The sequence below is a fragment of the Podarcis erhardii genome (genome assembly GCF_964252035.2).
Source record: "Podarcis erhardii genome assembly, chromosome: 7".
Classification (NCBI taxonomy): Eukaryota; Metazoa; Chordata; class Lepidosauria; order Squamata; family Lacertidae; genus Podarcis; species Podarcis erhardii.
Genome location: NC_138511.1, coordinates 7,260,746 through 7,288,256, shown reverse-complemented (window position 1 = coordinate 7,288,256; position 27,511 = coordinate 7,260,746). Strand labels below are relative to the sequence as shown.

General features: G+C 46.7%; 2 protein-coding genes across 2 annotated transcripts in view; both read left to right on the top strand.

Moving 5' to 3' along the window:
- The window catches only part of CDS2 (CDP-diacylglycerol synthase 2), a 48,683-nt gene extending 30,211 nt beyond the window's left edge, over window positions 1-18,472 (top strand). Inside the window, exons 4-13 of the mRNA XM_081868488.1 lie at window positions 1,710-1,807; window positions 4,629-4,768; window positions 5,006-5,064; window positions 7,472-7,554; window positions 9,861-9,948; window positions 10,692-10,760; window positions 12,993-13,145; window positions 15,697-15,816; window positions 16,493-16,596; window positions 17,939-18,472. Of these exons, the coding sequence (XP_081724614.1) occupies window positions 1,710-1,807; window positions 4,629-4,768; window positions 5,006-5,064; window positions 7,472-7,554; window positions 9,861-9,948; window positions 10,692-10,760; window positions 12,993-13,145; window positions 15,697-15,816; window positions 16,493-16,596; window positions 17,939-18,068 (1,044 nt within the window). The 3' untranslated portion in view covers window positions 18,069-18,472. The remainder of the gene's footprint in view (window positions 1-1,709; window positions 1,808-4,628; window positions 4,769-5,005; window positions 5,065-7,471; window positions 7,555-9,860; window positions 9,949-10,691; window positions 10,761-12,992; window positions 13,146-15,696; window positions 15,817-16,492; window positions 16,597-17,938) is intronic.
- A 6,947-nt stretch (window positions 18,473-25,419) lies between these two features.
- Window positions 25,420-27,511, top strand: part of ARHGAP25 (Rho GTPase activating protein 25) — a 39,869-nt gene continuing 37,777 nt past the window's right edge. The window contains exon 1 of the mRNA XM_081868450.1: window positions 25,420-25,915. Within this exon, the coding sequence (XP_081724576.1) occupies window positions 25,855-25,915 (61 nt within the window). The 5' untranslated portion in view covers window positions 25,420-25,854. The remainder of the gene's footprint in view (window positions 25,916-27,511) is intronic.

The following is a 27,511-nucleotide window of genomic DNA, read 5'->3' as shown; positions in this document are numbered from 1 at the left end:
GGGGTTGGACTCGATGGCCCTTGTGGTCTCTTCCAACTCTAGGATTCTATGATTCTAACCAGTTAATGTTGAACTACAAAATAACAGATCAGGAAGTAGAAGGGGCCATCCAGAACATGCAATTAGGTAAATCTCCAGGACTGGATGGACTGACTTCAAGGTCTGGAGCCTAAAACTATGTACTAAAGGAATCCGTCAACAAATTTGGGATGTGGAACTGCAATGCCACATGAGCGAGATGAATAAACACCCAGCAATAAAATATAATGGGAGAGGATTTACCCCAGCAAATTATTTGTCAAAATTACAAATACCCAAATACAGACGATCATTTACCCTCACTAGATTCAACGTGCTGCCATCTGCCTTATTGCAGGGCAGATTCGAGGGTAAACCATATGTGGAACGAGTCTGCCCCTGCAGCTTGATGGAGGTAGCACCTGTCTCTCATGTCTTGTTATGCTGCCGTATCTATGGGGATATACGCTCGGTATTTATCACTCCTGTTATACAAAATCTCCAAATGGGTCCGAACTTCAATTTCTAAAACTCCTGGTAGAGGACAAGTATCTAGACATCACGCTAATGGTGGCCAAATTCTGTGCGACTGCCATAAAACTTAGGGAACAAGCTGTACTACCAAAATTATCAAGGTTTTAAATGATAATTTTAGGTTATATTTTAGTGATCAAGATTTAATATATTTTTTAAACTGCCGATATATCTGAATTGTCTCCCAATTGCAATTCAGTGTATTCCTGTTGTGTTTTATGATTTACAGTGGTGCCTCGCAAGATGAAATTAATCCGTTCCGTGAGGCTCTTCGTATAGCGGTTTTTTCGTCTTGCGAAGCAAGCCCATTGACAGCTTAGCGTATTAGCGCTATTAGCGGTTTAGCGGCTTTTAGCGGATCAGCTGATAAGCGGCTTATCAGCGGAGCAGCTGATAAGCGGCTTAGGGCTTAGGAAAAGGGGGAAAAAAGGGAAAAAACCCCGCAGGAACTCGCAAGACATTTTCGTCTTGCGAAGCAAGCCCATAGGGAAATTCGTCTAGCGGGTTTTCCGTCTTGTGAGGCGTTCGTCTTGTGGGGCACCACTGTACCTGATATTGTAAGTGAGCCGGAACTGGTCTGTGACCGTAATAATAAAATTCTATTCTATGTACTGAAGGCTCCAGGCAAGCCTCCGTGGGGAGATAATTCCACAAGCAGAGAGCCATCCACTGAGCTCCTTGGAGAACAGCATGGGATATAAGTGTAATATATAAATACAAAAAAATAAATGCAAGAATGCTTATTGTTCTCTTGAAGTGGCCTGGAAATTTATCAAAACTCATGCCCCCCTGCTGTCTGTCTGTAAAAGCATATTTAGGGGAGCATGACTGGTTTGCTCGCACTGGGCGCAGAGTCTCAGGGGCATCACAACCAGTGGCGTAGCGTGGGAGGTGCAGGGGGGCCGGCCGCACCGGGCGCAACATCTGGGGGTTAGGGTTAGGGGGCGCAAATCCACGGGTTAGGGGGCGCAAATCCATGGGTTAGGGGGCGCAAATTACTTGCCTTGCCCCGGGTGCTGACAACCCACGCTACGCCACTGATCACAACTATGATATAGAATAGAAGTTGTATGTGAGTGCCAAATTTTGGTGTTGTACAGGGCACTTAGGAAATTTGAGACCCCAAAGTCGACTGCTGCTGTCTCTCTGTCTCTCAGGTGATGTGTGTGCAGATCAAGTGCTTCCAGGAGATCATCACCATCGGTTACAACGTTTATCACTCCTACGAGCTGCCCTGGTTCAGAACCCTAAGTTGGTAAGTGGAATCAGAGTTTGTGCTATCTGAGTTAAGCTCTGGAAGAAGTCTGGTTTCCTTGTTTTCCATGAGGATATTTCTACGCAGCTCTATTCTTCTAAACAGCTCAAGGTGGTGGCTGTTGTTAACGTTTTCCTTTATAATTGTTAATTTATGACTGTTACCCAACTGCATCATACCATATAGAAAGCAAGCAATAAACAATAAGAAAAAGGAACCAGTATAAATCAAGCCTCCTGTGTTTCCAAAGCTGGCATGGGTGGTAAATGTTGAGCATCTAAGTCTGAAACACAGGAAATAAAACCCCACCAGATGGCATAAAAGCCTTCTGGACCCTCCACCCCCCTGGGGACACACAGTTCATGTATTATCTTTTCCTCACTGGCTAAAGTCCATAAGTTACTACCACATTTTTCGCTCTATAAGACGCACCAGACCATAAGACGCACCTAGTTTTTTGAGGAGGAAAACAAGAAAAAATAATATTCTGAATCCCGCCTGCATTTGCTCCATAAGATGCACACACATTTCCCCTTACTTTTTAGGAGGGGCAAGTTTGTCTTATAGAGCGAAAAATACGGTACGCCACAAAGCTAAATGCAGATTTTTCAGGGTTTTCCATTGCTGGGCTACTGAAATCCTGGCTGCAGTCCACATCCATGCCACCAGCTGGCACTGCAAACGTGGGTGGGCCACCCCCCAAGCAACACACTTTTCATTGGCTCCACCCACTGTCACTCCCTTCCCCAGCTACTCCTTTCTCTCTCAACCATTCTCTGCACAGAGTGTCTCATTCCAACGGCTGGTGAGAGTTCCATGTCTAGCAAATGTCTAGCTGGGCTCTCAGCTGCCTTCACCTCAAGTCTGGAGGTTGGCTGAGCCAGGTGGTTCATACCCTTAATTCCTAAAGGTGTGGAGGGGGGAGAGTCTTGACCTGGATGTGAGGAGCTTCTGAAGAGTCCATGTGGGGGGGGGGACTGTTTGGGGAGCACCAGCTACGGCATCCCGTGGATTGCAGGGGGTTGGACTAAATGGCCCTTTCTGTCCCTTCCAACTCTACAATTCTATGCTTCTATGGCCCCATTTGCATATCATCAAGAGTGGTTACCATTGATGTGATGCGTACCTATCCTGGAGCCATTGGCTGTTAGAGGCAGGTAGACCTAGACTAAGGCTACCAGATTTTTTTCAAAGAATCCAGAGACACCCCCTTTTTTTTGAAAAGAGAAAAAAATTATTTAAAAGTTATTTTTTAGTAAAAAAAATAGAAGTAATATCTTCTCTTCTGTGGTCTCCTCTGTCGCGCGGCCTTCCTCTGGGCCCCAGCCTGCTCTCCTGGAGCGCTAGCTGCTGTGGAGTAGGCTCAGGTTGGGCCTGGGCTCAGCCACATGTCCTTGCCCTCCCGGTGCTCTCCTACCTCTCCTCCTCAGCGGCAGCGGCACGGCAAGATAAGGGCTCCCCTCTTTTTTCTCCTTCCTCTTCCTCTCTCTTCCTTCTCCTTCTCCTCTACTCCATCTCCCTGTGTTGGCTCCGGGGTTTTCCTGGCCCCGGAGTGCCGCTGGGCAGTCGGCCGGGTGGGTGGGCACTCTCACTCCCGGCTCGATTTGGGTCGCGGCGGGGGAGGGGGAGTCAGTGGGTCCCCCAGTTGACGCGCTGGGCATCCCCATTTCCCCCTCAGCAGTGGCGGTGGCAGCGGCAGTTTCAGCAGCCCAGAGCCAGCCTGGTAGCGCAGTTGGCTCTGGCTGGCTTCAGGAGCTGCTCGCTGCTGTGGCACCTGCCATTTTGCCGCGCCAGAAGTCCCCATACGACGTGTCTCATGCTGTTGAACCAATCACGCAACATTCATCCCCTACTAATAAATCTACAACACTTAAAACATAAATCCGGGGACATTAAATGAAATCTGGGGACATTCCGAGGATGGATTTTGTCCAGGGGCAGATTTGTAAATCCGGGGACTGTCCCTGGGAAACAGGGGTGTCTGGTAACCATAACCTAGACCAGCAATATCCAACTAGTCGACCGCGATCGACAGGTAGATCGCCGAGGTGCTGCCGGTCGATCACAGGATTTAAAAAAGTGATTGCCTGGTTGCTCCTTAGCGATGGCTAACAACTTAGGCTCGGAGTACCTCAGGAACCCTCTGAACCCTCATATCCCAGCTTTGAAATGTTGTACAGTGGTACCTCGGGTTAAGTACTTAATTCGTTCCGGACGTCCGTTCTTAACCTGAAACTGTTCTTAACCTGAAGCACCACTTTAGTTAATGGTGCCTCCGCGCCACCGGAGCCCAATTTCTGTTCTTATCCTGAAGCAAAGTTCTTAACCTGAACACTATTTTGGGTTAGCGGAGTGTGTAACCTGAAGCGTATGTAACCTGAAGCGTATGTAACCCCAGGTACCACTGTATTCCCTGCAGCGGACTGTTGGTCAAGGAATTTTATGTAATCCTTTCCCAAAAAAGCTGAACAGCTATGGTCAACCCCCCACCCCAAAGAAAGCTTAACTACTCTTGCCAACCATTCCTAAATAAAGCTCCACAACTCTGGTGTCTGCCCCTAAAAAAAACTCAACAACTATGGGCAATGACAATGGATAGATCACTGCCAGTTTTATTATACTGGGAGCAGATCACAGTCGCTAGAGAGTTGGATGTGCCTGACGTAGAAAACCTTCTGGTGTTTTCGAACACTAGGATCCGATTTGTAGCTTGATCAGCTCATTCAACCGGTTGAAGAAGACTTTCCAAATTTGGTTGAAGTATTTCTCATGAAAGAAGCCTTAGGAGCCTCTCTGAAAAAGATGACGTATATTCTTTCAGGTACTTCCTGCTCTGTGTGAACTACTTCTTTTATGGGGAGACTGTGACAGATTATTTCTTCACTTTGGTCCAGAGGGAGGAGCCCTTGAGGATCCTTAGCAAATATCACCGCTTCATTTCCTTTGCCCTGTACTTAACAGGTAAGCAGGACTCTGGTCTCACATTCGGGACTTAATGGCACTTGAAGTGGGTTATTCAAGGATTCCTGGAGCCAGACGGCAATATGGAGACACAGTGTCCTTTTCTCATTGGGCGCCATGTTTTGATAGAAACACAGTCTAGACAATCACCCACTTGGTCTGAGGCCAGCCCTGTGATTGGCCAGGAAGGGGAGGAACACCCAGGTTCTCATTTAATTAATTTCTCTATTTCTGCAGGCTTCTGCATGTTTGTTCTGAGCCTTGTCAAAAAGCACTATCGACTCCAATTCTACATGGTAAGAGAGATTTTCTCTTTTCGGAGTTAATAGCTTGTGAAGGGAGAGAGAGAGACAGAGAGAGAGATGAAAAGGAGCAGGCTGTTCTTATCTTACTTTTGACTGGCCTTCCCCAACCAGATGCCCTCCAGATGTTTTGACTACAACTCCCAACAGCCCTTACCAGCGTGGCCATTGGAGGGTACCAGCTTGAAGAAAGCTTTTTTCTTTTTTTTGCATTCCTTAAAACACTTTACGTATTTCCTTTGTGTGTGAACAACGGATTGAAGAACGGGGAGGCCCACAACTCCTGCCAGTCTTAAAAGTTTATTTTGCAATAGCCTAAATCATCTTAAGAGGGGCATGGGTGGCGCTGTGGGTTAAACCACAGAGCCTAGGACTTGCTGATTAGAAGGTTGGGGGTTCAAATCCCCGCGACGGTTGAGCTCCCGTTGCTCGGTCCCTGCTCCTGCCAACCTAGCAGTTTGAAAGCACGTCAAAGTGCAAGTAGATAAATAGGTACCGCTCCAGTGGGAAGGTAAACGGCGTTTCCATGTGTTGCTCTGGTTTGCCAGAAGCGGCTTAGTCATGGTGGCCACATGACCCGGAAGCTGTATGCCGGCTCCCTCGGCCAATAAAGCGAGATGAGCGCCGCAACCCCAGAGTCGTCAGGGGTCCCTTTACCTTTAAATCTTCTTAAACACCTGAAAATGTATGCTAATACACAAATGGATTAAGCATGAATTAATTAAACATGAGTTTCCAGGTAAACTCAGGCTTGAAGATGACCATCCCAGTGCCCAAATTATGAATGTAGTCCATGCCTCGGTAATTTTGGGGCTGGATTACTGCAATGTGCTCTTCGTGGGGCTTCCCTTGGGTCTTGTTTGAAAGCTCCAGGTGATGCAGAATGCAGTGGCTACGCTGCTGATCACAGCTTCTGGCCAATAACATGTGGGACCCTGGTTGAAGCATCTGTGCTGGCTGCCCATCTACTACTGAGCCAGGTTCACAGTCCTTGTATTAATCTACAAAGCCTGTAACAACTTAGGCCCAGAGTACCCTTTGAACCCTCATATCCTAGCTTGATGACCAAGATCATTGCTGGTCATTCCCAGAGTTGGTGAGGCTCATTTGACAACAGCAAGGAACTGAGCCTTTAGTGTCACCGGCCTAGTCCTGTGGAACTCTCTGCCACTAGAGATGCAGCAGGTACCTCCTGTGCCAACTTTTGAACGCCCGCAGAAAACTTTTCTATTCTGCCAGGCCTTTGTAGGCAATTAAGAATAAATCATCCTGCAATGGGTTTATTGGTGTCTGTTTTAAATTTTTAAATGATTTTTATTAAACAGTTTTGTGTTTTTATTGCCGTACAGTGGTACCTTGGTTTAAGAACAGTCCGGTTTAAGAGCGATTTGTTTTACAAACTCCGCAAAACTGGAAATCGTGTCTTGGTTTGAGAACTTTACCTCAGTCTAAGGACAGAATCCGAATGGTGGAAGGGCACCGGCAGCGGGAGGCCTCATTAGGGAAAGCGCGCCTCGGTTTAAGAACGGGTTTGGTTTAAGAACGGGCTTCCAGAATGGATTAAGTTCATAAACCGAGGTACCACTGTAAACTATGTTGTTGTTTTTAGTGCCACAGAGGCACACACATGTTTTTATAACTAGATTAATAATACACAACGTACAAGGTTGTGAAGGGGCAGCAAATGTTCCCACTTCTATTACTGTGGCTTTGGCCAGGCCAACCCTTCAGCACCACCAGCTCCCGACCCCCGAGCACAACCAAAGGCTCAGGCCGTGGCTGTGAGAAGCTAAAGGGAAGACCCTCCCTGGGCCTCTGCTGGAGAGGAAGGGGCTATGGAGTGCTTTGCCCGTGTCTCATTTTGTGTGGGAGGATTCAGTGGGCAGAGCCAACGTTGCTCTGGGGGTGACCACCCAGATGTTGCTGGACTCCACCTCCCATCATCCCTGATCACTGGCCATGCTGGCTGGGGGTGATGGGGGGAAGCGGTCCAACAAGATCTCTGGACCTCACATTTGCTCAGTTCAAAACAAGGCCTCTCTCAACAGCTGAATTGCTGATCAGAACCCTGAGGATGCAGAAATATTTGGATCTGGTCTGCATGGGAGAACGAATGGTGGGTGGACCTTTGGTTTTTTGTTTGCAAGAAAGGCATGGACAGTTGACCTCCTGGGAAGCGATGAGCAGTTTTGGAAGGGGCTCCCTCGATTGCAGACTAGAGACAATCAGTTGTGTGTGTGTGTGGTCTTTTTGCTAACTCTGTGCCTATCATTGTGAAACGTGGGGTGGCAAATTCCCTGATGTTCTCTCTCTCTTTCTCTAATCAGCATTTTGGTGTGTGTTTTTGAGAAACGTTTTTTGCCCCCTGCAAACTAGATTGCATGCTGTTCTTTCTTTCCAGTTTGGCTGGACCCATGTGACTTTGCTAATAGTTGTTACCCAGTCCCACCTCATCATTCACAACCTGTTTGAAGGAATGATCTGGTGAGTTGGTGCTGCTTACTGACTTTCTGCTGTGTAGCGCAGGCCGCCGGGCTGCCTTGAAGGACAAAGAACATAGCATGGGGACAGGCCTCTTGCATGGGGCGTCACTAGTAGGAGCAGGAATCAATGGGCCGCTGGCTCATGCCTTGGGGCAACTGTTTGGGTTGGCATGATGAGATCTTGGGGGGGGGGGGAGTTTTCCTGGCATTAATCAGGCAAAAAGGAAGAATCCCAGTCCGCTTTGCTGTGCATGCATGTGCTCTTTCTAAATATGAGGCAGCCACTCAGTGTGCCTTGCACAGGAACTGCTCTCTGCTCAGCAAAAAAGCAGGTACGCTTTGGGCATTTTCTTGCATGAGGCTTAAAGTTCAGCTCTTGCTTCAATCTGATTTGTAAGGCCAGCATAAGACCGGTTCTGAATTAGTAGCGCACGAGAGGCCCAGAGGCGACTAAAGCTTCTTGTCTGAAAATGCCCTTGCAACCTGAATTGTGTGGTCTCCATCATTTCTGTCCTCAGGCTGCACACCTGCTCTTTTAGGGGAGTGCAACCCCATCCAGGACAGGGATGCGGGTGGCGCTGTGGGTTAAACACAGAGCCTAGGGCTTGCCGATCAGAAGGTTGGCAATTTGAATCCCTGCAACGGGGTGAGCTTCTGTTGCTCGGTCCCTGCTCCTGCCAACCTAGCAGTTCGAAAGCGCATCAAAGTGCAAGTAGATAAATAGGTACCGCTCCGGCGGGAAGGTAAAAGGCGTTTCCATGTGCTGCTCTGGTTCGCCAGAAGCGGCTTAGTCCTGCTGGCCACATGACCAGAAGCTGTACGCCGGCTCCCTCGGCCATTAAAGCGAGATGAGCGCTGCAGCCCCAGAGTCATCCGCGACTGGACTTAACTGTCAGGGGTCCCTTTACCTTTAACCCCATCCAAGACAGGCTGCCTACTCCGTTCCCTAACAAATTGCATGCTTGGTGGCCTAAATGAAGCCACCAGCAGTTTGAAAAACTGCAAAGACCCCCTTGGGGCCCACGGTCTACTACTCCAACTCGGTCCATCTAGGAGAGGCCCAAATGGCAATGAGTGCCGTCACCTAATGTGAGACCTTTTTCATGTGTCCCAACTTCTCCAGATTATCTTCTGGGATAATTCAGCCTATCGGCTATCTCAGAGTGAAACACTCACAGCTGGAGGGAGATCATTCTCATTTTGCCAGGTGCCAGAACAATTAATAACCACTGAAACCATGCCAGCATGAAATGATAACACATCAAGGTTCCCACAACCAGTGTCTTTTCAGCTGGCTCTCACTTTTGCATAAATTTTAATTTCATTTGTCCAGAGGATAAGGATGGTTTTGGCACTTAGCAAGGGAGCTATCTGTAACATGGCTATCAAAATACATTTAGCGTAGCTTGTCAGTCAGCATTGCAAATGCAGCCACTGGCAGGATATTTTTTATTTTATTTTTTTGCAGATCAAACCAATATTCACACCCTTTAAGTGAAAACATAGCAACTAAAGGCCAAACTAGGCATGACATTCAGAAATGTCAACCTTAAAAAAATGCATCAGCAAGCGGGTTGGGAAGGCAAGCTAATAAATGTTGGGAGAGAGAATTTAACAATATCCTCCCTGGAGAAAACTCTTCCCACAAAACTAGTATTTGCAGGGGTTGGGGAGAATCCCTCTGGACACTAGTGGGAAATTTCCTTTCAGGGCAAATAGAAGCTTCCAGCTGTAGCCTTTAGCATCATGTATAGTTAGTCCCTGAATGGTAATGATAACTATCCAAATACTTCTCGGAACCATCATGTAAATTGCAGAGACGTGTTTAGAACAGAAAAGCAAAATCTAGCTTTGGCAGCTAATATCTTTGAAAATAACCAAGGGGAGGGGTGTGAAAATCCATACACTTGAATGATACTTGTGGTTTCTGAAAGCCGAAAGATCTCCTTACCAGCATGTAAATTCTCATTTAAACTGAGGTTCGAGAGAAGCTCTGGGCCCTTAATTTGCGTCAGGAGTTCTTTCTATAAAATGAAATTATGAAAGCACTATTAGGAGTGGGAGTTTTGCTGATTGAAATGGCGTCTGCTGGTTCAAATGAACACATTCATCCACCCATCAGGGGACAGGCTTCCAGAGTGCTATTTCTAAATTAGCAGTTAGAACTCCCTGCTGGCAAGGAGATCTCTAGATCTGAGCCACAGCTGTGGGCTGCTGCCCCTTGCTGTCGTCAAGTGTCTTTCTCTCCAATCCAGACAGGTCCTTTGAGTGGTTTATCTAGGTCTTTTTTCCTTCCCCGCTATCTAGGTTTATCGTCCCAATTTCCTGCGTCATCTGCAACGACATCATGGCCTACATGTTCGGCTTCTTCTTTGGACGCACTCCGCTGATTAAGGTTGGTTCTGGTCCCCAGATGGATGAACAACTCTTAGGAAAAGCTGTTTTCGGCATTGGGTTTGACTGCCTGCCAGGGCATCCGGCCTGATTGTGCTGTGTGAGTGTGTGGAGTGTGTTTGGCAGGTGGATTGGAGCACAGGAGTGTAGAGAGCTGCGTTAGATGCTAGAGATGGAGCCTGGGTCCTTCTGTCTGCAAGGCAGATGTGCCACTGACCTATGGCCCTCCCCCAACACTAATAATAATAATAATTTATTATTTATACCCCGCCCATCTGGCTGGGCTTCCCCAGCCACTCTGGGCGGCTTCCAACAAAATATTAAAATACAGTAATGCATCAAACATTAAAAGCTTCCCTAAACAGGGCTGCCTTCAGATGTCTTCTAAAAGTCTGGTAGTTGTTGTTCTTTTTGACATCTGATGGGAGGGCGTTCCACAGGGCGGGTGCCACTACCGAGAAGGCCCTCTGCCTGGTTCCCTGTAACTTGGCTTCTCGCAGTGAGGGAACCGCCAGAAGGCCCTCGGCGCTGGACCTCAGTGTCTGGGTAGAACAATGGGGGTGGGGATGCTCCTTCAGGGATACTGGGCCGAAGCCATTTAGGGCTTTAAAGGTCAGCACCAACACTTTGAATTGTGCTTGGAAACAAAACTTAGTTTGGGGACTTCTGTCCCGTCTGATGGAGACTCTGGCGGCTTCTGCATCTCCTCCCTTTTAACGTTCTTGCCTGTTCCTGTATCTCCAGCTCTCCCCAAAGAAGACCTGGGAAGGCTTTATTGGAGGGTTCTTTGCCACCGTGGTGTTCGGCCTGCTAGTAAGTTGCTTTTTCCCTATTGGTTAAGAACAAAAGTTGTGTTGGGCCTTGGAGCAAGAGGCAGTGTTACCCATAGAGCAGCCTGATGGAGATGGATGGTGGAAGTCTGGGGCCTGTTGAGGGCGACGGGCCTGCCCCACAGAGCACCGTCAACCCACCAGGAAGTTCTCTGACTGGTAGCCTGCTTTTGTGAATTTACAATCATCACCTGAGGCCCTTCTCCATGTGCTCCCTCCATGGGAAGTCCGGAGGGTGGCAACATGAGAACGGGCCTTTATAGTGGTGGCTCCTCATTTCTGGAATGCTCTCCCCATGGGGGGGGGGGCTACTGGCGCCAGGCAAAAACTTTCCTCTTCAACCTGACCTTTGTCTTGTAACTATCTTTTTGCCTGGGTAGGATGTTTTTATGTGGGTGGTGCTTGTTGCTGTGGCAAAAAAAAAAAAAAAAAAGAGCGACAATTTTTAATAATAATAATTCAGTTCAGGAATCCAGAACTGTAACACCCAAGTAGCTATCCAATAGAACAATAATATTTGGGCTCAGAGCCTGAAAGAAATGTAGGCAAAGCATGAGAATAATTCACACATTTCTGTCATGTCTGGTTCCCAAGGCTCCTAGCCCAGGGGTCAGCAAAATTTTTCAGCAGGGGGCCGGTCCACTGTCCCTCAGACCTTGTGGGGGGGCCGGACTATATTTTTAAGGGAAAAAAAGATGAACGAATTCCTATGCCCCACAAATAACCCAGAGATGCATTTTAAATAAAAGGACACATTCTACTCATGTAAAAACATGCTGATTCCTGGACCTTCCGTGGGCCGGATTTAGAAGGCGATTGGGCCGGATCCAGCCCCTGGGCCTTAGTTTGTCTACCCATGCTCCTAGCCATCCAGCTGGTCCTCTTAAAATAAATATCTGAAGGGCTGTCCCATGAAAGACAGAGCAAGCTTGTTTTCTGCTGCTCCAGAGGGTAGGTCCTGAACCAGTGGATTAGAATGACAAGAAAGGAGATTTTAGATAACCTTTAAGAATACAGTGGTACCTCGGGTTACAGACGCTTCAGGTTACAGACTCCGCTAACCCAGAAATAGTACCTCAGGTTAAGAACTTTGCTTCAGGATGAGAACAGAAATTGTGTGGTGGCAGCGGGAGGCCCCATTAGCTAAAGTACCTCAGGTTAAGAACAGTTTCAGGTTAAGAACAGACCTCCAGAACGAATTAAGTGCTTAACCCGAGGTACCACTGTATTCTGCTTGGAAGAGTGATTTGACAATGGAACAGACTTCATTGGTTGCTGATGGACTCTCCTTCACTGGAAGTTTTCGAACAGAGGTCAGATAGCCATGTTCACTGAAACCGGGAACCGACTTGTCTGTTTTGACTGTCGGACCCATCTTCTTCAGGAAATGCAATGGCGCCCAGCACGCTTTCGCTGCCACCGCGGTGCTGAGTCATTCCGCTTCTCCCGGCTACGGCAGAGTTTCTTCGGTAGCAGTGTGCCTGTGTAAGGATTTAGCATCACGGCAGTAAAACTCTCGTACACAGTTTCTTCTATTCTACGAAGCTTTAATGTACAGCAGCAAAACAGTAATGGGATGCGGGTGGCGCTGTGGGTTAAACCACAGAGCCTAGGACTTGCTGATCAGAAGGTCGGCGGTTCGAATCCCCGCGACGGGGTAAGCTCCCATTGCTCGGTCCCTGCTCCTGCCAACCTAGCAGTTCGAAAGCACGTCAAAGTGCAAGTAGATAAATAGGAACCGCTCCAGCGGGAAGGTAAACGGCGTTTCCGTGTGCTGCTCTGGTTCGCTAGAAGTGGCTTAATAATGCTGGCCACATGACCCGGAAGCTGTACACCGGCTCCTTCAGCCAGTAAAGCGAGATGAGTGCCGCAACCCCAGAGTCGGCCATGACTGGACCTAATGGTCAGGGGTCCCTTTACCTTTACCTTAGCAAAACAGTAAGTCAGCCAGGAGAGACCAATGACATGTTGCCTCTCCTTTGCAGCCAAAACAGAAAGTAAAAGTAAGTTCACATTCGTATGTGATGTCATTTCCCTTGAGCTATTAACCCTGTAAGCTCTGGGACACCTCACAGGCCACCTGTCAGGGATTCTCTAGCTCTCATTCCTGCTTGCAGGGGCTTGGACTAGATGGCCCTTCCAACTCTGCTGTGATTCATATCAGAGTTCCTTGGCAGTGATTCACCTTTTGCCTCTTCTGTTTCCCCCAACCCAGCTGTCGTATGTGATGTCTGGATACAGATGCTTCGTGTGCCCCGTGGAGTTTAACAACGACACCAACAGCTTCACTGTGGACTGTGAGCCCCCTGAGCTCTTCCAGCTGCAACAATACAACATCCCATTGGTGCTTCAGTCTGTCGTCGGCTGGGTAGGCATCCAGGTCAGAGCGTTCAGGTTTGGAAAACTGCTGAGAACATGAGGAGAGCTTGCTGGATCAGGCCAAAGGCCCAGCCTGTCCAGCATCTTGTTCCCATGGTGGCCAACCAGATACCTGTAAGCCAGGACCCCCCACCACAAAAGGACACTCTTCCCCTTCATTTTCCAGCAACTGGTATTCAGAAGCACTGTTGATTCCAGTAGTCATTGATAGCCCTCTTGTCCATGAATCTGTCTAACTCTCTTTTAAAGCCCTCTAGGTTAGTAGCCATCACTGCCACTTGTGGGAGAGAGTTCCATAGTTGATAACTACCGTATTTTTCGCTCTATATGACGCACCAGACCATAAGACGCACCTAGTTTTTGGAGGAGGAAAACAAGGAAAAAAATATTCTGAATCCCAGAAGCCAGAACAGCAGGAGGGATCGCTGCGCAGTGAAAGCAGCAATCCCTCTTGCTGTTCTGGCTTCTGTGATAGCTGCGCAGCCTTGCATTCGCTCCATAAGATGCACACACATTTCCCCTTACTTTTTAAGAGGGAAAAAGTGAGTCTTATAGAGCAAAATATACAGTATGTGCTGATGCATGATTTCTTTTACTATTATCATTAGTTTATTTATATCCCACCTTTTTCTCTGGGGAGCTCAAGATGGTTCTCCCTCTCCTCGTTAAATTCCGCACAACAACCCTCTTGTGGCAATGTTCAGGGATGCAGGAGAGGATATATTGTTTGATTATATTCTTTTCCAACTTGTGTTAACAAGTTCCACAGTTTAGCCGAGTAACATTCGCCTTTTTAAACTTGCACAGCGGATGCGTTTGCTCAGGCTCGCTAAAGCCTCTATAATAACTGTTCTGGTATTTTCCCCTTATTCCCTCAGAAAAGATAAGACACGACACAGTCTTCTATAAAAGTATAAAAAGAGTTTACTCACATTCTGTTCACACTCGGATCCCAGAAGGCAGACTTAGCTTAGAAAAGTAACATGCACCTGGAAACTATCTCATAAGGAGACAGTCCCTTTGTCCTCTCTTGGCTGGAAGTCAAGAGAGCATCTTTGGCTAAGCAGATGTTGCTTCTTCAATGCATGTAGTCAAAGATGGCTGCCCTGTCCTGTGCTTTTGTCATTACCTGCACAGGTGAGGCCACGCCCACCTCTAGTCACACGCAGAGGAAGTCTGTCCCAGCCCAGAAGGAAACAGGAAGTTTACCTGCTGGCTGGACAAACATTCCTCCCCATGTGTAGACATGTTCACTCTCGGAATGTTGTACTTGACTGCTCTTGGGTTTCACATCCCACACCTCTGAGGTAGGATAGGCTGAGAGGCAATGACTGGGGCCCCTGAGCTTTATGGCCAAGTGAGGATTTGAACCCTGGTCTACAAGGTCCTACTTCAACAACCTAACCATTGTGCCACACTGTTTTACTAAAGCAGGTGTGTGCGATGATTGACAGCTACCAGCTTATATGTTCAGCAGAATCAAGCACAGCTTTCCCTGGACTGTACCAGGGCAAGTAAGGGATGGTCTGAAACTACCCTACAAAAGCGAGCTCCTTCGTTGAGAAAATGAGGGCGTTTGAGAGAAATGTTCTGCCTCTGCGTTTTGCTATGTGCCAATGTTGTGGGAAGGGGAGGTGTGCGGGGGGGGGGGTAGGATTTGTGGGGAGCACATATATATATAGTGCTTCCTCCCCCTACACAATTACAGTCCAAAAATGGTACAGTCCAGAAAAAGAACAATTCTGCTGAACTTGTGGACACCCAAGGAAGCTGAATTTTGGGTGATTCAGGACCGATGATGGAAAATGTTTCTGCACACATTGTTAAACTAGGGAACCCCCTTCCACAGTAGGCACTGATTCAGCAGGCTATCCTTACGTTCTTACACTGGTTTGACATCATCTGATAGGAAGTGCCTACAGAGGGTGGTGAATACAGCACAAGATAATGGGGCTGTCCCGTGAATCCGCTGGATGAAATAGCAGAAGAACGTTGCCTCAGGAGAGTGAGGAAAATTCTCAGGGATAATTCACACCCTGGCCGGCACTTTCTTGATCTCCTGCCCTCGGGCCGAAGATATAGAAGCATGATTAGTCGCACCAACAGGGTAAAGAACAGCTTCTATCCGTGGGCTGCTAGGCTGCTGAATGAAAAGATAACAACAGGGCAACGGACTTTCGGGTTTGGTGGGTGTGCGTCAGTAAACGAGGGGAATTAAGACGAAGAGAGCTGAGTAGGGGGGGTGCTCGTGTAATCTCACTGTATACAAGTTGTACAAGGGACAATAAAGTATTTCAATTTCAATTTCAGTAACAGACATTGCATGTGTGCAGATGGAAGCCCTTCACCCTGACCCCCCTTGCTTCTTTGCAATAAAGACAATAAAGTATTTCAATTTCAATTTAAAGTCAAAGACTGCAAGTATAATAGGCAGGATTTGCAGAGCCCTTTTCCAGCTCACCTACCCGCCGGTGTGAGGTGCTGGCGTGGCAGAGCTTCTTCAACTGACAGTGACCCCCACCCCCTTCTCCTTTCTCCAGAAAACAGTTCGGATGTACCCCTTCCAGATCCACAGCATTGCACTCTCGACTTTCGCCTCTCTCATCGGTCCCTTCGGAGGGTTTTTTGCCAGCGGATTTAAAAGAGCTTTCAAGATCAAGGTATAGCACAGCTGGAAAGAGAGGCAGCCTTGAAAGTGCATGGTCAGGATGGCAGGTCTATTGAACCCACTTCAGTTCTAATAAAACGTTTCCTGGAATATATTTGTTATCATTATATTTCTCTGTATCCTGCCTTTACCCCAGACTCAAGGCAGCTTACACAGATTAAAACAAGACAGATAGAGAAAAAAGAAAGCTAAAAACATGTAAAATATTTTAAGTAATTAAAACTCTAATGGAATAGTTATCTAGATATTATATTATACCCCTCTTTTATTATCTACATATCAAAATGTCTTGCAGTGATAAAAATGTACAGTTTACAAAACTTAAAACAGTTTTTACTGTATATGTAAATTTACAGGGGATTTTTTATTTTAAAAAAATCAAATGTTTATATAAAATATAGGAGCTTGATTTCAAAAACAGAAATGCTTCTCCTGAAAGTCTGGGTTAGTAAACAAGAAGTGAAACAATTTAGATTCCATAACTTCCAGTGGGGTGTGAAGAGATTGAGGACTCTTTGTTTGGTAGGGACTGATGGGGGCGGAAATTAGTGATGATCTTTTCCTCCTCCCTGTTTCCTGGTGTCAAGAGGGCAGGTGGGTTCGGATCAGGAATCCCCTCCACCTGCCAGGGCATACACACTCTCTACTTTTCTCCCTCGATTGCGCAGGACTTTGCCAACACCATCCCAGGGCATGGAGGCATCATGGATCGGTTTGACTGCCAGTACTTGATGGCCACCTTTGTGAATGTATACATTGCAAGCTTTATCAGGTGAGATGATGGTTTGGCTTGGCTTGGTTTGGTTTGGTTTGGTTTGGTTGCGGGTCGCACCATCAATCCTTGGGTTCTCTTTTTCTCAAAGTACAGTGGTACCTTGGGTTAAGTACTTAATTTGTTCTGGAGGTCTGTTCTTAACCTGAAACTGTTCTTAACCTGAAGCCCCACTTTAGCTAATGGGGCCTCCTGCTGCCACCATGCCGCCGGAGCACGATTTCTGTTCTCATCCTGAAGCAAAGTTCTTAACCCGAGGTACTATTTCAGGGTCAGCAGAGTCTGTAGCCTGAAGCGTATGTAACCCGAGGTACCACTGTATATGTTTATTTGGCTTTTGAAAATGCAGCTGTAAAAAGGCAAGGAGATGTGCAGATCATTAAAAGGAGAACAAAGAACCACAACTGTGACTGAATGGAGTAGAGAGGTTTTTTACAACATCATTGATATTAAGAAATAAACATGGAGTGATGGGTCAGAGTGAAATCAGAAACAAGTCTAGGCTAGGCAAAATAAATATCCATCAAGAGAAAGGCAAATATCCCTCCAGAGCTATGCGTGAGTCATTGGAGGTTTGTATAATACGCTATTATTGCTTATAAAAGTTACAAATGACTATCTCGAATGGGTCTGGTTTAGCCAAACCTCAGTTGACTCTGGGACGGTGAATCAAATATTCTGACGGTACAATTTCCCCACACCATCTCTAATCATCTTTGTGTTCTCAGTTCAGAGGATAGGAGGGTGGAGACAATGTGAGGCTGGGATCAAAGGGATTCCTCGCTCAGTGTCAAAGGAGATCCTGACGGTGGAATTGAAAGGAAGACTTGCCTTAGCCATTAATCCCAGTAGCAACATAAAACAAGGCATGGGTCTACAGCAGGGTGTTCCAATCCAGCTGTTTTTGGACTACAACTCCCATCATCCTTAGCCAGCAGTACCAGTGGTCAGGGATGATGGGGACTGTAGTCCAGCTGGCCACCCAATTTTGGGAAACCTTGGTCTGTGAGAAGCCTCCCCTTCCAAACGTTCCCAGCCTGGTGAGGTATCATGATTGCCTTATTCTTCTTCACTAGAGAGCCAGTGTGGTGCAGTGGTTAAGAGCGGTAGTCTCATAATCTGGTGAACCAGGTTCGCTTCCCTGTTCCTCCACATGCAGCTGCTGGGTGACCTTGGGCCAGTCACACTTCTCTGAAGTCTGTCAGCCCCACTCACCTCACTCACAGCGTGTTTGTTGTGGGGGAGGAAGGGAAAGGAGAATGTTAGCCGCTTTGAGACTCCTGAAGGGGAGTGATAAAGCGGGATATGAAATCCAAACTCTTCTCTTCTCTTCTCACTCCAGGGGTCCTAACCCGAGCAAGCTGATCCAGCAGCTGCTAACTCTGCGACCAGATCAGCAGCTGAACATCTTCAACACGCTAAAGGCCCACCTGGTGGACAAGGGCATACTGGCTGGCTCTGAGGATGCGTAGGCACCTGTCAGGATGGGACTGAGCATGGGCAAGCCCCTCACCCCCCCCCAGAGGAAACCCTCTCCCAGCTTGCCTGATTTAGGACAATAACCAAGCCTCATGTCTCTCACTTCCTTTTCCATATAAAAGGTTTGCATTTGTGCATTTTTTAAAAGAAATGTATCTATATCTCTGTGACGGTGGCTTGGAGCAAACAGAGGGGAGCTTTGAGCTGGGAAGGAACCGTGGCCCGGAAGGAGGTGCTCGGCTGATGGTTTAGGAAGGTGGTTTTACCCCTCGGATCTGCCCGGTGGTTTTTCTTATTCCCAGATGTGTATAGAAAGTCGTGCAAGGCTCGTTCTACTCTCAGAGCAGCGGTGCTTTTGTAGCGGGGAGAGGGAAGAGACAGAGAAGAGTGCCAAATAGTGTGGGTTAAAAAAAGAAAGAAGGCAGGGGTGTTGAATCAAAATTACCTGGATTATGCACTCCTGTTCCACCATCCTGGCTTCCTTATCTGTGAGACGGATCCGGTGCTGCGTATTCCATTTGGCAAACGCCCAGGTTCCTAAGTCCAGCGAAGTGAGCAGCTTTCCCCAATCTGCGTCCCCGTTCACCACACAAACATCCAACAATTTGGTGGTGCAGAGAGCCATCCTTAGTGCCATGTGTATAATGTTGAGTGGGTTTTCTCAGAGATGGGTTGGAGATCTTGCCCACCCCCAGGTCAGCCAAGGAAATTGGGATCCAGGAGCCCTTTGCTCACGGAAGCAGCTCAAGAGCCAGGAAGACTCAAGGGCAGCGATGCCAAATGTCCTAAGTGGCGCTTCTGCAAGCGGGTGGGGGCAAGGGCTGCCACCCTGCCCTGGAAACAGCTGCCCTTGTCTCGTTTCCGTGCAGGGGAAATCCCTGCCAGCAGGAGAAGGTGCTTCCTCTTCTAACCCAGTTTCCTGCACAGAAATGGATGCATGTTGCTCCCTGTCCTTGTGGCTTCACCATTTTTCTAGCATTGCTGGTGGAAAAGGATGCAAAGTTCACCTGCTGCTGTGCTGTTCTTGATAAACAGGGAAGATTGGGGCGTTTATCGTTTTGTGGCGAACCATTTGCCACAGAAAAAAAATTGGAAGACCATGAAGGCAAATGCATTTTATTTTTTTTTATTTTTAGGTTTTCTTTCACAAATCCTACTGAACATTTTTGGGTTTTTTGCTGCTTCTTTTTTTAAGCCTTCCTTCATTTTGGAGGAAAAGTACCTGAATAGATGGATATTGAGGCAGGACACCTGGCCTCCTGGGAACTTTAAGGGGTTGTAAAGGAGCAGAGTCTGGCCTGGGTGCCCAGCCATTGCATTGTCCAGCTCATGCAGCTGTTTTAGTCCCTGCTGTTGTGAGGCTCCTGTTTGTCTTCTGCCCCCTCAAACGCTCCCACTGGAGTCCTCATTCCCAAGGCACTGGTCCCACTTTCAGTTGCAGAAAGGGACTCTCATGACTGAAAGCTCATGCATAAAAAAGGCATTATCAGGACTCAGAAAGTGAGAGGGTGAGGATAAAGATTCTGTTAGTTTTCCATTTGAAGGCGTGTGTGTGTGTGTGTTGGAGTTTATTTGAGGGTTTATTTGTTTTGGGTTTTGTTGGAAGGAGGAAATTTCAACCACGTTGAGCCCCTATCACAGCCTGAAGTGGTCCAGCCTTGATTCAGATTTACGCATGCTTTGAGATCTGGGCCTGAGTCACTGAGCAGCTGCTAGCTTAGGTGTAATACCACACAAGTGTCTCTTGACGTGGTTCCACTTCAGGGTCAGCCTTGACCGTCTGTGCTGTCACTTCCTCTGTTACAGAAGAGAGAGTGTGAGGAGCACTTTGCAGTAGGCTGAGTAGCTTTTTCTTCTTTTTTCTAAGGTGTATTTTTGAGAGCTGCTCACTTATACTGTTTTGCTGCCTCTTCTGGTATATTCCCTCATCCCATCTGCCCCAAACGCTCTCGGGTTCGGAGTCCAGGCATCTGAAACCACATGGTGGGAGAAGCTTATTGAGTTGAGGGAGCATTGCAGGGAAAGATTTTTGCCCCACTCTTTCTTTTGCTCTGCTGTCAATACGCCCCCCCCTCCCCAAAGGAAACAGTCTTTATTCCTGATCTAACAATGGCCTTTTAACCACAGCTGACCCCTAAATTGGACATGCCTGCCATTTTGATGGGAAGTTTTGGGTTTTGATACCTAAAAAAGGGCAAGTGTGTGTGTGTGTGTTTGTGTGAACTTACTCAGTGTTTTGACCTTGGGGAAAGCAGGACAGAAGCAGAATGGGTATGTGGGGCAACGACTGGCCACACAACAGTAAGTATAAGTCAAACAAAGTATAAGTCAAACAAAGTGCTGGCATTTCTGTTGCAAAGGCACCACAGGATCACTCCTGAGAACTGACACTCATTTAAAGTTACCCAGAACAGGAAGGATTCACATACTGGTTTTAGTCATTAGATGACAACATTATGGATGGTTTTATGTTCAATACCTTTTTCTTTCTTTTTTAAGTTTTCTCTTTCGGGGAGTTCAAAGAGGGCTGTGACCCAGCCATATTAGAAAAGGGCTGCTCAGGGGTCCAGAGCATTAACCCAGAGACAGCCGGTTCCTCCAAGGGGCTGAGTGGGAGAGAGTCTCTCCTTCCCAAAGGGAAGCCTGTGGGTCTTCCTTCAGTTGCACACAAGTAGCAAAGGTCTGGCGCCTGGTAAGGGGAGCAGCAGGTCACAAAAGGCAGTTTGGTATGCAGTGGAGTTGCTTAAGGGGTCGTTAGCGGTGTGGGTGTATTTGCTGGTGCAAAAACCCTGAGTTGGCCTGGAGTTGAGCAGAATTAAATTGGGTCGCCGTAGCTATTACTCAGAGGAGTGTGTGCTCCATATTTTAGGCCTAGTCAGGCCAAAGTGTGTCCTTTTCCATGGTTGGCTGGCCTTATTACCTGGCACACGGAGCTGGAGGTGTGTTGTGTGTCACACCTGAGCCAGGTGACCTTGGCCCACCTCCCCACAATCCCAGTGGTAGCTGGGCCCTGCACACCTCTCATGGGATAGGGAAGGTGGATCCAGAGGGGTTGTGTGAGGAGGCTGAATTTCACAGGGGTTGGAGCTGGCCCAAGTCCGGATTCTGCAGTCTTGGGGGCTAAACTCAGTCAGAAGAGAGACACCCGACACAAAGCAGTGTCTCTGGAGTGGAAGCCGGGCACTCACTTGTGAGGCGGTTGTGATGCTTTGAGTGGGGATCCAGAAGGCTGGCTGAGTGGAGTTGGGGGCAGAAGAACTGGGGAACACTGGTCAACTCTCTCCCCTACCCCCAATTAAAAGACCCTTTGCTTAACTGGTTCTGGTTGCTTAGCAGAAGTATGAGATTTGACGTTTCAGGAGCTCGAAGGCTGACGTCCTCATAACTCCCCTTTGTTATATCAAAGAGGGGGTGCCAGGGCATATATTTTGGGGTGCTCTGCCACATGTATCTTAGGGGGACTCCTTGCCCCACTTGCTAGCAAGGGCTCGCAGAAGGAATCCTTAACTGCCTCTAGACAACAGACTTCCCAAGCGCCAAAGCAGACTCTTCGCCATCCCTTTCCAACCTTTCTCAGTCCCTCCCTCCCCAATTCTTTCTGCTAACAGCTCTGTATGTTTGGAGGGGTAGCTTAGGTTGACAGAAAAGTCCCACATTCACAATATCTAAAGCTGGCAATACAACCATTGTGCTCATCGGCATGTCTGTGTCAACGAGAACTTGTGAACCCCTTTGATGCCCCTGTGACATCTTTCTGCACTCACAGACTCTCCCCTCCTGTTTTTCTTCTTCTGATGCGGATGTGCTTATCCCTTCCACAAATCCTCTGCTTTATTTCTCTGTGCTTTTGTCTTCTACAGGGGGAATGTTGATGGTTGGTTTCTTTTTGGGTTTTGTTTTCTTGCAGACACTTGTAGGCTTGCCTCTGTTACTTTTTGGTTCATTTGACTGTCAGAATGTGAAATATTATATAAAGGTATTTTATCCTATTTATATACGGTAATATTGTTAAATAAAAATGTATCTAAACGGTTTGTGTGCGTGTGCATGTAGTTATTTACACCACGCGGAAGGGTTCATTTTATTCTATTCTATTTTTTGTTTTTTAAATTTTTATTTGCATTTTCAAAAACAGGAACAGAGAGCATATTTAACCCCCCTCCCTTCCCACCCCATCCCACTTACAACTTTGTACCAAATACAGCATATTTACTACTACTACTACTACTACTAATAATAATAATAATAAAATTTTATTTATATCCCGTCCTCCCCAGCCGAAGCCGGGCTCAGAGCAGCTAACAACAGTAAAAATAACAGTTTACATAAAATCACAATCAATTAATTGAAATACATTCTAAAATCAATTCATTCTAAAATCAATTCATATATACTATATGATTGCCTGTCACTATACATATATTATACGACTGATTGTCACTATATTAAATGTCTGTTAAGATGCGATTGTACTCTACAACAGCAGGTGGTTGTGCTGGTCGGGGGCGCTGTTGGGGAGTCCAAAATGTCTGGGGAGGCTGACCTCATGGAACACTGTCTGTGAGAGTCCCATGGACTGCAAGAAGATCAAACCTCTCCATTCTGAAGGAAATCAGCCCTGAGGGCTCACTGGAAGGACAGATCGTGAAGCTGAGGCTCCAGTACTTTGGCCACCTCATGAGAAGAGAAGACTCCCTGGAAAAGACCCTGATGTTGGGAAAGATGGAGGGTACAAGGAGAAGGGGACGACAGAGGACGAGATGGTTGGACAGTGTTCTTGAAGCTACCAGCATGAGTTTGACCAAAGTGCGGGTGGCAGTGGAAGACAGAAGTGCCTGGCATGCTCTGGTCCATGGGGTCACAAAGAGGCAGACACGACTAAACAACAAAAAAATTGACATTCTTTTTTAGGGGGAAAACGTAGTCTTGTATACGGTATATATAATTTTTTTTTTTGTTTTACATAATTTTACACATTTTAATTTTAACAAATTCAAACATTAAAATAAAAGGTTCATTCAAACCTTCGGAGCTCCTTCCTTCCCTCCATGGGTTCCGTGTTTAAAATAAAGTATTCTGCATCTTTTACCCTTATCCATCTATTATATATCCACAGTTATCATAGTTGATTCCACATTACAAGTGTCATTACATCCCTGCCAAAGGTTTAACTGTTTACAGTAGTCTTTTAAATATGTGGAAAATTTACTCCAGTCTTTTAGGAATACTTGATCTTCCTGGTTTCTGACCTTCCCCCTCAGTTTTGCCATCCCTGCATACTCCATCAGTTTAGTCTGCCATTCTTTTGTTGGTAGTTCTCCTTCTTTGGGCTAGAAGCATTCTCGCTGCCATCGTTCCATACATAAAAAGTCTTTTATCTTCTCTTGGTAGCTCTTCACCTATTATACTTAGTAGAAAGGCTTCTGGTTTTTTAACAAATGTATTTTTAAACATTTTCTTTAGTTCATTAAATACTATTTCCCAGACAGCCTTTTCCAATGTACATGTCCACCACATATGGTAAAGAGTACCCTTCCCTTTCCATTTCCAACACAAATTTGAACTAGTTTTATACATTTTCGCAATTTCAGTTGGTGTTGGATACCAATGACACATCATTTTCATATCATTTTCCTTCAACGAACAGCACGCAGTAAACTTTATGTCCTCTTTCCATAACTTTTCCCAAGATGAAAATTGTATATTATAACCAAAATCTGTAGCCCAGTGTATCATCACTGCCTTAATTTCTTCATCCTTTTTATACCCTTCCAAAAGCAATTTGTACGTTTTTGATAATGCAAATTTGTAGCATTGTTCACAGTCTGGTCTAAAGGCGATGCCACGCTCGCGGCATGTTGCCAGACGTTTCCCAGAATCATGAGCTGAGTTGCACACACAAAACCCGTAATACTTTCTGGTTGTAATCTCCCCCCACCCCCAGGGCCAAATATAGGTTTGATGAGGCCCTGAGTTACTGAAGGTAATGGGGTCCTTTATATGTCCTGCTGTCCTTTGTCAACAACAAATTGCTGCTGTTTTTTGTGTTGAATATATACTATATAGGAATTTATGGACCTAATAGGTATCTAAAGCCATTTGTACATGCAGAATGTAGGCACCCTATATATAAAAAGGTAAAGGGACCCCTGACCATTAGGTCCAGTTGTGGCCAACTCTGGGGTTGCGGTGCTCATCTCACTTTACTGGCTGAGGGAGCCGGCGTACAGCTTCCGGGTCATGTGGCCAGCATGACTAAGCTGCTTCTGGCGAACCAGAGCAGCACACGGAAACGCTGTTTACCTTCCCGCCAGAGCGGTACCTATTTATCTACTTGCACTTTGATGTGCTTTCAAACCCTATATATAGAAATGAGCAAACCAGTGATATTTTAGGGAGCAGGCTAGCAGGCCATTACTTACATCATAGGAGCCTAAAGGTAAAGGACTCCTGACAGTTAAGTCCAGTCGTGGACGACTCTGGGGTGGTGGCACTCATCTTGTTTACAGGCAGACAGTTTTTCCGGGTCATGTGGCCAGCATGACTAAGCCGCTTCCGGCGAAACCAGAGCAGCGCACGGAAACGCTGTTTACCTTCCCGCTGGAGTGGTACCTATTTTTCTACTTTCACTTTGACGTGCTTTCGAACTGCTAGGTTGGAAGGAGCAGGGACTGAGCAACGGGAGCTCACCCCGTCGCAGGGATTTGAACCGCTGACCTTCCCATCGGCAATCCCTAGGCTCTGTGGTTTAGACCACAGCGCCACCCGCGTCCCCTCATAGGAGCCTACACAACACAAAACACTGTTGCTGTATGTAGGTTTTATTTTATTTGTTTTTTATCTTATATATTGGAAATACAGTGGTGCCCCGCAAGACGAATGCCTCGCAAGACGGAAAACCCGCTAGACGAAAGGGTTTTCCGTTTTGGAGGTGCTTCGCAAAACGAATTTCCTATGGGCTTGCTTCGCAAGACGAAAATGTCTTGCGAGTTCCTGCGGGTTTTTTCCCCTCCCCCCCTTTTCCTAAGCCGCTAAGCCGCTTATCTGCTTATCCGCTAAGCCGCTGAAAGCCGCTAAACCGCTAATAGCGCTAATCCGCTAAGCCGTCAATGGGCTTGCTTCGCAAGACGAAAAAACCGCTAGACGAAGAGAATCGCGGAACTGATTCTTTTCGTCTTGCGAGGCACCACTGTATACATCCAGGTTTCTTTCCTTTAAATTTTTGGGGGCCCCCAAGAGAGAGGGGCCCTAAGCTATAGCTTGTTTAGCTTATACATAAATCCAGCACTGCCCACCCCCCCAGCGCATGAGTGATGTACAAGCTGCAGCCCCCACTTCCTCAAATGCACTAACACAGCAGCACCCATGTAGCTCCATGAACCAAGCCTGCAAACTGTTTCAGGGTGTGTGCATGTGCCGGTCTTACTCCACGTTTGCACGTTAGTAGGGAGCTAAATGCAGCTAGAGCTCAGGTGCTCTCCAAAGTCCTTGGAGGGATGGGGGGGAGCGTGCAGGTTGGAAATAAACTGATATTTGCATTGCACCTGGAAATTGAAGAGACTGAACTGGAAAATAAAAAAAGAGAAGTCCTTTGGGTTTCTCACAGAAGATGACAGGAAGTTGTTGGCAAACCAACGTCAACCGAGACTTTTTTTCTTCTTTCAAGTAAGCCCAGAAGGAAATTAAATATATATATAGCACGCACACACAATCTGTGGAGGAGATTCAGACCCGCAGTTCAGACACAGTTGCGTAGACTTTCCCGCCAGTGGAATTGGAATGTCTCTGAAGCTGCCACGGAATTGGGATCTCAACCTGAAGATGGACATGTCTAAAATAGGTAGGGCTGTTTTTTCTTGACTACATTTCTAGATGGTCCTCCCTCATTTTGTCCTCTCAACGACCTTGTGAGGGAGGCCAGGCTGAGGCAGAATGGCTGGCCCAAGGTCACCCAATGAGCTTCCTGGCTGAATGGGGATTTGAACCCTTGTCCAACGCTCTTGCTGCTCTTGTTTCCTTAATCTCTTGCGTTTATCAAGGGCTGCTTGTGTTTCGTGAGAACTTGGAAGTGAAGCTCCCCCTTTTAGCCAAAGGCAGACTGCTGTTGCTGTTTACAAACCTCTGCACAGCATTTTCCCCAGGCCGTTTTGGGCCCAGGGGCCACGTCTACAAAAAGATTTCCAGATTAGCTTGCCTCCTTATCTCAGACATGTTGCTTGTCTTCTCTACGCATCTTATGATCTGATGCAGTGTCAGCGTTTCAGCTTTTAATTCTTTTTTTATATATAAGAAGGAGGAAGTTGGATTTTTCACCCTTTGATTCTGCAAATGAGCAGGCAGTGATCACTAACGGATGAAGTTTCTGTACTCTGAAGTTCTGTCCTCCTCTTTGAGCTCTTCCCCCCAAACTTTGCCACTCTGTGCTCGACTACATCATGTCATTATTCCTCAGTTTCACCTGTCCTTCTGGCCACCTCACAGCTTCTGAACAGAGGGAGCAAATGTTTGTCCCCAGGGCCTCTGTGAATATAGGGACCCCGGGCAGAGGGATTAACCACAGCAGTTCTGCAAGAGAAAAATATTTGCATGTCTGTTGGTATCTCTTGAATAAGCCACTGAGGGAAGGGAGAAGATCTTGCAGCAGCAAGGTCCTAAAGGACATACTTCTCCCTCCAGCTGCTCCCTGGTCTCTCTCTCTCTCTCTTCACACAGGTGGGGCTCTAGGTCCTCATAATTGGGGTGTGAAAGTAGCCGCCCCATCTCCCATCTCTCCTCAGCACCTGACACTCTCAGATCTGCTGCTTCTCTGAGTTGAAACGCAGGACCTGCTGCAACAGCTTGTAGCCATGGCGGCAGCGGGCCATATTTGTTTTTTTGTTTGTTTGTTTGTTTGTTTTAAAGACATTTATTAAGATTTTCAAAAGAAGAAAATAATCCAGAAAAGATAAAAAAGAAAAAAACAGAATTAAAAAACACTCAACGTTTACAATCCTTATTTTCAATAACCTATTTCCGCGACTTCCCCTCGCCTCCCCTTCTTGTATTCCATTTCCAAATGTTAGTTCAACAAGTTCTTATCCCCAATTTTTAACCTTAATTCATTATTATATTTAATTCATTTTATATATGAAATTTTAACTTATATACATCAGTCCTTATACTTAAAACCTTTTTCTAAGGTTGACCCAATTTCCCTTCCATGAATTCCCCATTTTTATACTAATAACAAAACAAAAATAAAAAGAGTCATAATATATTTATACACCCTTTGGATTCCCAAACCCCACCCTCCCTTTCCCGGTTTCGATCCCCAAACCAATGTCCATCAGTCCATCTGCTATCAGCCTGGAGACCTCACGTCCGAGGCTCTTAAATCTCTCTCAATTCCTCTCTGCCGGTTTTTTTGATAGTCCTTTGTATTAAACACCAAGTCTCG